General features: G+C 36.2%; 1 protein-coding gene across 3 annotated transcripts in view; it reads left to right on the top strand.

The window, feature by feature from the left end:
• HMGCLL1 (3-hydroxymethyl-3-methylglutaryl-CoA lyase like 1) overlaps positions 1-12565 on the top strand; it is a 141329-nt gene that overhangs the window by 31084 nt on the left and 97680 nt on the right. For all 3 annotated transcript variants that reach the window (XM_012805063.1, XM_003789657.2, XM_003789656.1), the window contains exons 2-3: positions 8915-8995; positions 9234-9341. In XM_012805063.1, coding sequence (XP_012660517.1) covers positions 8915-8995; positions 9234-9341 — 189 coding nt within the window. The remainder of the gene's footprint in view (positions 1-8914; positions 8996-9233; positions 9342-12565) is intronic.

The following is a 12565-nucleotide window of genomic DNA, read 5'->3' as shown; positions in this document are numbered from 1 at the left end:
ATTAAGATCTGAAAATTTTATCCAAGGTTGAATGGGTTGGTTCTGTAGATGGCTGAATAGTCTCATTGTGCTTGACGTAGTGTATTATAAAGCTGAAATCTCACAGCTCCCCTCGGATGTGATTTCCAACTTGCCTTGTTATACAACCAACACGGCACAATAGCTATGTCATAAAAAAGAATTTAATTGCTTTTTGTCAATAATAATGGCAACCCAAATGTAAGTAACTGAATAGAATGGTGAATTATGGCTTCTTAGTCAATTTCTGAGACAAGCTTCCCAAGCAAAAGCACTGCTATACCAGCTTAGAAGTATGAACCCTAGAACTTTAACATAATTATGCATAATTTGCTAAAATTTGTGGCTTATGAGATCATTCTACTTGTATGATTAGCTTAATATAAATAATTTCATTTTCTATTCTAAACCATTATTTTCAGAAGTGTATTATCCCAGAAAATAGTTCCATGATTCAATTTGCCATATCCCATTTTATCCTCAAAAATTCAGCTTTTACAAACATGCAAACACACATACACATACACTTTTGTGTTTGCAGAAAGCAAAAACAATCTTAGTGGGTCCCAAAATACATTTTGGGACTGACATCAGCAAGAAGGCAGAGTATGAGATCAAAAACATTTTTTTAGTGATGTACTGAGGAAAGGAAACTTAATTTTCTTTTCTTTTCTTTCTTTCTTTCTTTCTTTTTTTTTTTGGAGACAGAGTCTCACTTTGTTGACCTTGGTAGAGTGCTGTGGCATCATAGCTCACGGCAACCTCAAACTCTTGGGCTTAAATGATTCTCTTGCCTCAGCCTTCCAAGTAGCTAGGACTACAGGCGCCCACCACAAAGCCCGGCTATTTTTTGTTGAGGTTGTCATCATTGTTTAGCTGGCCTGGGCTGGGTTTGAACCTGCCAGCCTCAGTGTCTGTGGCTGGTGCCGTCACCACTGTGCTACAGGTCCCAAGACATAAAGGAAATTTTCTATAATTAAAATACTTAAAGTTCAACTTTTTCTTTTGATTATCTAATTAATGCTTTATTATTACCTGTATTTCTATCTTAGCCTTTAGTACAGAAATAATAAAAAAAGTAGGTCCAATTGGCTCATTTTCATAAATTTTATTATATATTTTTGTAAAGTTTCCATAAATACAAGAATAAATACTTTTATTTTATTTTTATTATTTTGAAATATTACGAGGGTTCAAATGCTTTTAGTTACATAGATTGCTTTTCTAATGCTTTAATCAGGATTATAAGTATGGCCATCACCCAGAAAGTGTTCATTGGACCAGTCATGTAGGTTTTCACCCATCCCCTCATTCTCCCTCTCCCCTGCTTCTTGTCCACTGAGTTTTACTTCCCTCTGTGCACATGTGTGTTCATCAGTTAGTTCCAATTTAATACTGAGTACATGTGGTATTTATTTTTCTATTCTTTAGGATAATGGTCTCTAGTTCCTCCAATTTGTTCTTTTTTTTTTTTTTTGTTTTGAGACAGAGTCTCACTTTGTCACCCTTGGTAAAGTGCTGTGTTGTCACAGCTCACAGCAACCTCAAACTTTTGGGCTTATGTAATTCTCTTGTCTCAGCCTCCCAGGTAGCTGGGACTACAGGTGCCTGCCACAATGCCTGGCTATTTTTTGAAGACAAGGTCTCAATCTGGCTCAGGCTGGTCTTGAACCTGTGAACTCAGTTATTCTAGTTGCCTCCTCCTCCTAAGTGCTGGGATTATAGGAGTGAGGCACTGTGTCCACCCCCCATCCAATTTGTTTGAAAAGCATTAATTCATCATTATTCCTGGTTGAGTAGTATTCTGTGGCATGGATATACCTTAGGTGTATGTGGCTGGCGCCTTAGCCGCTTGAGCCACAGCGCCGAGCCTGTCTATGTTCTTTTGAGAAGTTTCTGGTCATGTCTTTGCCCACTTTATAATGGGATTGTTTGATTTTTTTTTTCTTAGTGATTTATTTGAGTTATTTGTAGATACTGGTTATTAGCCCTTTTATTGGATGTATAGTTTGTGGATTTTTTTCTCCCATTCTATAGGTTGTCTATTTGGTCTGTTGATTATTTCCTTAGCTATACAGAATTAAAAATGTGCTTAATTTTTAAAATGTATTTAATTATTAAAAATTTATTTAATTTTTTAGAAATGTATTTTTAACTTAAACTGGTTAAATTAAATTTCTTAAATGTATTTAATGTATAAATTTAAATTAAATTTTGTTGTTGTGCACTGGAAAATAAAGTGCCCACAGTCACCATGCCTATTCAACATAGTGCTCAAAGTCCTACTCAGAGCAATCAGGCAAGAGAAAGAAATAAAGGATATTCAAAAACCCCAAAGACTCCTTCAAGCAACCCCTGCAGTTGGTAAATAAGTTCAGCAATGTTTCAGGTTGCAAAAGTAATATACACAAATCAGTAGCATTTCTATACACAATAGCAGTCAAACTTAGAGTCAAATCAGAGACTCAATATCATTCCCAATAGCTATAAAGAAACTAAAATACCTAGGAATATACTTAAGAAGGTGAAAGATGTCTACCAAGAGAACTACAGAACCCTGAGGAAAGAAATCATAGGTGACACAAAAAATGGAAAAGCATATCATGCTCAATGAATCATAGAATCCACATTTTTTAAAATGACCATACTACCCAAAGTGATTTACAAATTCAACCATGAAAATACCAACCTCATATTTCACAGATTTAGAAAAGATAATTCTTTACTCCATTTGGAATCAGAACAGAGTCTGGATAGCCAAAACAATCTTAAGCAAAAAGAACAAACCAGGATGCATCACATTACTAGACTTCAAACTATACTACAAAGCTATAGTGACCAAAACTGCATGGTACTGGAACAAAAATAGAGACAAAGACCCATGGATCAGAGCCAAGAACCCAGATATAAAACTATCCATATACTGCCAGCTGACCTTTGACAAAGCAAACAATGATGTACACAGGGGAAAAGAAAACCTATTCAATAAATGATGCAGGGAAAATCATACAGCCATATGGTCAAAAATGAAATGGGATTCATATTTCATCATTCATAAAAATTAATTCAAGATGAATGAAAAACTTAAATATAAGGCATGAAACCATAAGAATTCTAGGAGAAAATGTAGGAAAAACTCTAATAGATAATCAGCCTCAGCAAAGAATTTATGAAGAAGAGCCCAGTGGTAATCACAGCAACAATAATTCTGTTTACTTAAACTAAATAATGTAAACAATAGTCACCATTTAAAGAAGCATAACTGTAGGCAAAAATGTCATGCTTTATCAGTTTTTAGATGTTTTTATATTTTTTAATTCTTTAAAACTTATTTGGGTGATTTATTAAATTCATATATTAAAATTGCTATTTTTTCTTTGTTTTTTCTTACTTGCACTTTAACTCATTTTCCCCTATTTATTACTATCTATGTTTATAAACTCATCACACAATCTATTAACATTCTCTATTTTAGTCCCTCGTATCTTGTTTTATTCAGAATATAGTTATGTTTGTAATTAAAACAATAATTAACAGATGAATATTAAACAAATGCATGCATTTATTGCTTAAGCCATTTTCCAAAAATAAAATTTATTTAACTGGAAAGTGAACTTATATGGTGCAGGTGCTAAAAAACCTCATTTTAAAAAAAATTTCATAAATAATTTTGTATGACCTTAGATTGTCTGTCATTCTCCTACATTTCTGTCTCCTATATGTAGCACATTCCCCTTGTTTAATTTTTTATTGCTTTTTTTGTACCTACTTGCTTTATCTAAAGTGTTTATAAAATTTGCATATTTCTAGAAGAGATTCATATGAGTCATGCTGTATGTTAATATTAATGCCCTGTGTTGATTCAAATATTAGTGTACAGCACACAGACAGAGGTGTTTATATTTTAGACTTTGTTTTTAATGTCTGTTAATACTTTCATTGAAGACTATTAGAAACAAAGAACTGTCCACTGTCCACTTTTCTTCTGACTGTCCAACAATTACTAAAAAGAAAGAAGGTACTTTTCTTTACCTTTTGATTTAGTAAACAAAGACATCTTGTCATCTTTTATGACATAATAATGGGTTGCTGACTTACTTTTCCTTGGTTTTAAATGGGTTCTTATTAAATTGTCTAACAGTGCTTGTGATCAGCCGTGGCACGTAGATGTTCTAGAATAAAGATTTCAAATATTAGTTTTGTTAATTTAGCCCTTCTTTCTGGACAGACAATACCTTTTGATTGCTCCAGAGAACCAAGGTTCCTGTGGATACCTGCTATATCAGTGATAATGGCTTATGTGTTTATAATCATGTTTAGAAGGCTGAGGCAGGAGGCGTGCCTGAGCTCAGGAGTTGGAGGCTGCTCTGAGCTATGATCATACCACTGACTTCAGCTTGGGTGACAAAGTGAGACCCCATGTCACAAAAAATAATAAAAGAGAGAGAGAAGAGAAATTAATTTCTACGAAAAAATAAAGCATATTTCAAATGAGACAGCAAAAAGAGATTCTTTTGAAAAAAGCTGATCTCTAATATCCCCTTGAAAAGGCCAGTTTAATTTTCAAAAGAGAGTCACACACTTTCCTAAATCTGACTTCTCATCTGTGCAGGGGAGCTTTGGATTTGACCACCATAACAGTTCATGTTGGGCATACTGTCTATGAAATAGGATGTTTTAATATGCATAAAGACTGTATTTGCAAAAAAATTACCATCCAATAAATGAAGTAAACGGAACATATACCAATCTGTCTAGACACTTCTACTATGGATGGTGGGGTATTTTTAGGGAAAAATAAGCAGTGCTTGTAGGGTGAATAATAAGGAATCACATCTGTCACTGTCAGGTGGGTTGATTGTATCTACCAAAGTCACCATTATTATTGCGAGGAAATGCATGCATTACACACTAAGGCACACACGTACACACACATGCACTAAAAGTTTTAGAAAAATCTCCATAAAAATGTCTGCCATTTATTTTCATGTATGACTGAAAAATGTGAGTAAAGTGTATCTCTTTTGCACAGAAGGATGGTTTATTATTTTTTTTTCAGTCAAAACTCAGTAGTTGATGATGTACACATATTTAATTTTATCCTAATGAAAAGTACAACAGGAGCCATAGCTGGGCAGCTCCGGAAGTTGTTTAATGTCTCAGTTCTGCCTTACGAAGGCGCTTCACAGATGAAATGTAGATAGAAAAGTTCTTTGGAAAAGTAAACCAGCATATAAATACAAGATAGTGTTTCTTTTGTTACTGCTCTATGAAAGCGAACCATTAGAAATCTGATGCCAAACGTGGGCCTACCCTCTGCCGCAAAATAGCTTTTTGAAACACTCACTCTGGATAATACATCTTTTGTTTTCCACTGATATTATACATTATACTGTACATTAAACAGGATACTCCAAGGTCTGTAACACAGGATTTTTACTGCTATAAAAATAAATTTAGACTATAGGCCTGTTGAAGGAATATGTTGCTGACTTCTGCAAACTACATTTTTTTTTTAATTAAAAAACCCTCACATCAGTTGTTAACTTTCATATGTTCAGTGTGTAAGAAAAATGTTCCTTTCTTCCCTCCTACCAACGTAGCGTCCAGATACTTGTACCACTAAAATGTAAGCCAGTTTGGGGCAGGAATTTTTATTTTAATGGTTCACTTTGTATATCCAATCATTGTAATAGCATTAGGCTAGACGGTGGTGGCAAAGTGGAAGGTTAACTTTATTCTTTTAGATTAAATCATTCATTGATTCATTCATTTAACAAATATTGATCAAGTCTGATTGCATTTTAATAACTCTGAGGGGTCATAATCAAAAAAAGAGAATCTGGCAGGCAAAGAAGTAACTCCAAGATATGATATATTTTAAAATGGGCCTCTACAGGGCTGAGCACAGTGTGGCTCACACCTGTAATCCTAGTACTCTGAGAGGCTGAGACAGGTGGATTACCTGAGCTCAGGAGTTCAAGGCCAGACTAAGCAAGTGCGAGACCCTGTCTATAAAAAGAAATGGTCAGGCGTTGTGGTGGGTACCTGTAGTCCTAGCTATTTGGGAGGCTGAGTCAAGAGTATTGCTTGAGCCTGAGTTTGAGGTTGCTGTGAGCTATAATGCCATAGCACTCTATTGTGGGTGACAAAGTCAGACTCTGTCTCAAAAAAAAAAAAAAAAAAAAAAAAGAAAAGAGGCCTCTACAAAGTATTATGGCAATATGGAAATAAAATGATCTGATTCTATCAATGGAAATCAGAAATTTTTTTTTTTTTGTAGATTACATATTTAATCTTGGATAATGTGTAAAAGTTTTAGTTGAGGAAAATAACTGAATATTAACGGAGGTAATGATAGTGTTGGAAACAGTCTTCATGGGTCTCCTGCATTTCTGCCTGTCTTACTAGCAAGATAGTAATTGCCTTTCTTTGGAATATCTATTCCAGAATGTTTATTTAGCAAAAACCTTGGAAAGATAAATAGTATCTCCCTCTAAAGAAATGACATACATGGAACATATGGAAATCTGTCTAGACATTTCTACGGGTGGTGTTATTTTCCTAGGGTAAACAGCAATACCTGTAAGGTAGATAATAAATGATTCTATCTGTCACCATCAGCTGGATCGATCATACACCGAAGTCACCTATTATCACTGCTGGGAAAGCAAAGGGCAGGTCTACAGCCTACAGCCCATTATGAAGTATAGAGGTTTCCAAGTGAAGCTTCTGCAAGGCTATCCACTACACCCCACCTGGTCCTCCTCCAGTCATCTAATTTATCATCATAGATGTTGATGCGAAAGCTCTCTCTTAGTGATCTTGTCTCTTTCCAAACCTGACCATCTCTGTAATAACTTTTTCTGAGAAGCTTAGATGTGTACAAACCATGGCTAGTGGGGGAATCCCCCTAAATGTTATACAAGCACGAAGAATTCAATGATTCAAAACTAAGCTCATTATCCCCCACTAGAACGTGCTTCTTCTCAGAAATTTCCCACCACACACACCCTTTATCTTTTCTCTTGCCTTCTGTATCTAACAGAACTGTTTCTTACCAATTCTGTTTTGGCTTAGCCCAGCAACCAACACAATGCACGATGCACAGCTCTCAACAATTTGAATTAACCCAATGGCAGGAGAAATTCACTGATACAGTCCCAGTGAACGTCTTCTGTCCCTGGGTTAATTCAAATTGGCTAGAAAGATGAAATATTAGGGTTAAATTCAAGAATCAAAAATGATATTACGTGAGCACATATTCTGCGTTGATCAAAATGGTCATAATTGTTAATGATCTTTAATTTGTTCAGATTTCTTGTTAATAAGGCAAGCTACAGCACATTGATGCCAAGGAAGGCTCCTAGCTCTTTAATTGTCCTCAGCACGTGGTTAACATTATGTAATTTTAAAATATACATTGCCTTTTAGTAAAGAAATACTCTTCTTGCATTTATGCTTCAAGCTAATTTTTGTTAAAAATGCAATTTCAAGAGACAGTCAGTGATAATGAGACCACATGGCTTAAGATTGCCTTGTTTTGATTTTGTTTTTGTTTCATTTCTAGCCACTTAGGACTGGTGGTCATAAGAAAGAGGAGTGAGCTTTTCTAATTTACTCCAACTTCCCACGCCACAGTTTTGCCTGATGGAAATTACAGCCACTCGTAAATTAGGCATGATTTCAAAATTGTCATCCAAAACGGAGCCTGGAGCTGACTGATGAACTTCAGGGCTCCCCTCTCATCCTTTCACCCTCCCATGTTACCTTGATACATTACACCCTGCACAGATGAGAATTCTTTCCCTTTTAGGTTAAGCATTAGCCTATTGAATGGCTCAGTTTTATGGACACTGTGTAGAGGGTTTTATGAATATTGTAAGAGAGACCATCTGGGTTCTTTCACTGAGTTAACACAGAATGCTGATAAAGCCCAAAACAGCTTTGAGTCCTAAAATGGCTATTTTGCACTCTCCTGTATGATGGATATGAACTGGATTCTGTGTCCAACACACCCACTTCACCTGTGTATGCCAGTGATTATTACACGACAGGGTGAGAAAAGGTGATTGGTTGACTTCAATTCATCATTCCTAATGAAAGGCAAAACCAGAAAACTTTCAAGTAGAGGTTCTTTGCATCCTGGCTGCCTCCATCAACTATTCATTTAAAGAACCTGAGGACACTTTATCCACACCTAACTTAGCTTGGAGGTACCAAGAGAGCATGTTGGCATAGTTGGAAAAGCTACAGGCTACTTCTGACACTAATTGCAATGGTAAATTTAGAAAGGCTCTTCCTATTCTTTTCTATTTTAAATAGAAGACTTCTACGCTAGTGGTTCCAGAGTCTAGACCAGTGGTTCTCAACTTTCCTAATGCCACGGCCCTTTAATTCAGTTCCTGTGGGTTGTGGCAGGTTGAGAACCGCTGGTCTAGACCATCTGCCACCTCAGATTCAGGGAAAAAGTAGGACAAAGTGTTGGTTATCTGTGGCTGGAGCAAGTCTGTTCCCAGTGGACTACTGGGGTCCTCCTAGAGGTATGTCTTTTAGAGGGCAGTGTTTAGGTGGTAATTCTTTATCATAAAATGCAGAATTACCCAATATCCTTGCTCTTTAGGTCCTGGGCCACAGTTATAGTTTAGAAATATATCCTTTGAATTTAATTTTACCTATACTTACTACATGCATATCACTCCATTATAAGAAAAAATAACTTCCCTTTAAAAATAATATACATAGGATATTTGGAGTATATCATTGCTTTTACTTCTTATTTTTCAACTTTCTCGGGTAAGAGTTTCACAAAGTATAATTGTTTACCTTTTCAAATAAGAAAGTGTGGCAATATGAAAGTTATCTCTTTTTCCCATTCTTCTGTTTTGCATTTCAGGAATCATCTCAGTTACCAGGACTCCCCGAGTATGTTAAAATAGTAGAAGTTGGACCTAGGGATGGATTGCAGAATGAAAAGGTAATTTTCTGTTAGTTTTACGGGATTTATTTTAAATGCTAAGTTTAAATATTACTATTTCTTAAGATTTTAAAGACTTAAATGGATTTCATATCTTCTTATATCTGTTCTCAATTGCTACTTGAATTTATAAATCATAAATAATATTTGCTTTCTTAGGAAGTGATTTTCTGGTTATGCTTCCAAAGTCCCTTTATGATTTACTTATACAATGAACCCTCTTTTGTTGTTTTCATAGGTTATAGTTCCTACAGATATAAAAATTGAATTTATCAATAAACTTTCCCAGACTGGCTTGTCTGTAATAGAGGTGACCAGCTTTGTGTCTTCCCGATGGGTCCCACAGGTATGTTAACCCACGATTCCTAAATTAGATCCTTAGTTCAACTTTGTCAGAAATTACGTAGTAAATCCTTTATGTATGTGATGATATTAACATGATGTAATTGCTAATTTTCCATATTTTTACAAAATATGAGCCCATGCACTCAGATATGATTAAGAAAAAATCGCCTGATGAAATATTTTATGTCAATGGAGCCCTGGAAAGTTGCCTGGAACTCCATCCTAAACCAAGGCAAATGATGGTCCAATATAATGAATAAAAGAGAAGGTTCCCAAAGAGCAGTTTGGTTCCTGCCCTCCCTCTCCCACGATCTGGCCGACTTTCTGATGATCTGAGCATCTCCAAGTGCATTCACCTTTTTGCCTCTCTGGAGGGAAATGATAATAAGTGGTCTGATACCTTCCAAATAGAATCCCGTATTAAAGAGTGAGAAGTATAGATAGACATTCTCTTTGCCTCTTTTAGTGCTTTAATTTGCTAGCAGAATAAGACATCAAAGATGTCAAAGACAAAGCAAAGAGGATCATTTAGAATTTTCTCTTGAAAGATGACAAAATCATAGAGGTTTATCCGGAGTTTTTCAGGCAGATGGCAGCAGCCATTACTTTTGAGACTTGACTCTGATCGTGGAAACATGATTAGTAACTGTTAAAACACCTTCCTTTCCTAATCCTTTGCCCATTTTCAGACCTCTATCCCTCAGTCTCTCCCCAGCACTTAATTTTACTGATTACCATTGATCTCATTCCATTGATTTTCATTGTTTTTTTACTCATTTATTTCAGTGACTTCCCAAACTGCTCTTTTTCTGTCATGTCTGACCTGTTTTATGACTATTAATTTTAGGGTTTGCATGAATCTGTTTTTACTGCTGTTCTCTGCCCTGCCCTCTTCTCTGGCTCTCTCTCAAATATCATCAGTCACGTGATGATGAATCTACATTTCTAGTCCTGCCCTCCCTGATAATCTTCAGCTGAATGTTCCACCTGTTCCTCAAACCTCAACCTCAGGGGCTAAAATCAAGTTCATTATTGTCAATCCTCCATTATGTCAATAGCTCTGCTGTTCCCTTTATAGTCTTGGAGTTGGATCCACAAAGGGCTATGTTCTGTGTCCAATTACTGCCTTCGTCAGATAGAGCGACCAGAGCAGAATTCCACAGACTGGGTGGCTTAAACAGTAGAGATTTATTTATGACAGTTCTCAAAGTTGAGAAGCTTTTATCATTTCACTAGCAGTCATTAATTTTATAGGAGTGTCAGACTGTATTCTCCTCTTCAAGTCTTCATGAAGTTATCTCCATGTGTGATTCACTTTATGCTCATTTCATATATTTGGTTACTGCTGGAGAAGAATTAGACAGCCTGGTATAACTTTAGAATCGAAGTTATGAAAGGGCATGTCTTACTAATATCAATTGATGCATCTGACCAACCAAAGTTACATTTCAGACTAAATATTACTAGCCTGTTTCAAGATTTTTCTACTTCTCAATGGTTTTATAAAGGTGCCTACAAAGTATCCTTCTTTCCTCCAGTGTGCTCATGGCCACATTCTGGTCTCATACAGTAGTGGAAGGTGATTGATAGATAATTCTTTTTTTATTATTAAATCATAGCTGTGTACATTAATGCAGTCATGGGGTACAGTGTGCTGGTTTTATATACCATTTGAAATATTTTCATCCAACTGGTTAACGTAGCCTTCATGGCACTTTCTTAGTTATTGTGTTAAGACATTTATATTCTACATTTAGTAAGTTTCACATGTACCCAGATAATTCTTCAGACGCATTTAGGACACGCTTTATGTCATTTGGAAAGATAAGAGTGGAATGTTTTCTAGAAGGCTACGCTTCTTCTTGTGCAGCTAGTTCAGAGAAAACATAGACACAGGTAGTTAGGATAAAAAAATGGACAAAAGAAAAGGGAAGACAGTCCCTCTGTGAATAGCTGGAAAATGCCTCCTGTCTTCACATTAAGTAGATACGTGTGATGGGACTATAAAATGGTAAGATTTATTCTGGGTTTGTTCCTGAGTTGAATTCAGGACTTAACCTATTGGGATTAAGTGAACTCGTCCTAGGCTCAAAGTATTATTGAATAAGTGACTGAATTCCCTCAGGTAGTTTTTGAGGACTGCTATGATGAGAAGTGCTTCTAGACAGGGGCCCGCTCCACATTCTGCCTTGGCTTGCATAGGTGACTTAACCTCTCCGAACCTTGGAAATCCCAGCAGTGATGCCAGCACTACAGCAGGCCTGGGGGCTGTGAGGCACGTGAGTAGTCCCTGTGCGTGAACTCCCAGAGTCCAGAGTGCCTGGCTCCTGCCCAGTGCTTACCGGTGTTGAGTTAATGCCTGACAGACAGATGACGAGAGCGGTCGATTCTGGGCTCCACACCAGTTAACTGCCTTCCCTTTGATGCTCAGCCTTTCTCCTAAAGATTAAAGAATGTGTGTAGTTTAAATATTGGAATGCGTTTCATCTCAATAGCTAAAGATACCCTACCCTTCAAATACCGAAGTGTACCTTATATAGGTTACTCTCATATGCATCTGGTTAGATGCATTTCTAACAAGGGGTTTAAATAAACCATGTGTTTGTCAAAGAGAAGTGTGTCTGAATCCAAGACAGATACTGGATTGAGATCCATCCTAGATTTCAGGGAGCTTATCTGGACGGAGCATTATTTGATTTCTTTTTTGAACTTGTATATTATTCTCTCTCATTTTAGGATGAATTTTATAAGGTTGAATTTGTCTAACTCAAAGTACTTAATGTCTGGAATTTGTAACAGTGATTTTAGTACAGCAGTGTACATACACATTGACCGAAATAATTTGTACTTTTTAAGATTATCTATGTGGCTCTAAATTGGTATCCTATTAATTCTTTCTCTATTTTTCCCCTCCCACATAGGTCATGGGAATAGTCTTCTAGCTTGTGTTTAGATTGCTGCTCGTTCACTTATTTCTTTTTTTAGCATTTTAAAGCTTTTTTACAGCTTCCCTCCTACTGTTTTGTTTGGCAGAGGCTTTCTCACTCAACCAGCTAAAAGAAACGTTCCCGGTAGCAGGGTGCCATATAAAACAGGATCCTACACCTATAATCTAAATGGCTAGAAATGATAAAATACCTGCCACTAAAAAATACATGTTCTTTACAACTTATCTGGAAAAAGCTTTCCTTAGAGTGACATGTAACATGAGAACATTTGAAATGA

This window comes from Otolemur garnettii, unplaced genomic scaffold (genome assembly GCF_000181295.1).
Source record: "Otolemur garnettii isolate 467f Iridium unplaced genomic scaffold, OtoGar3 scaffold00035, whole genome shotgun sequence".
Taxonomy (NCBI): Eukaryota; Metazoa; Chordata; class Mammalia; order Primates; family Galagidae; genus Otolemur; species Otolemur garnettii.
Note: the sequence above shows the minus strand (reverse complement) of the source record. Positions and strands in the feature narration are given on the sequence as shown.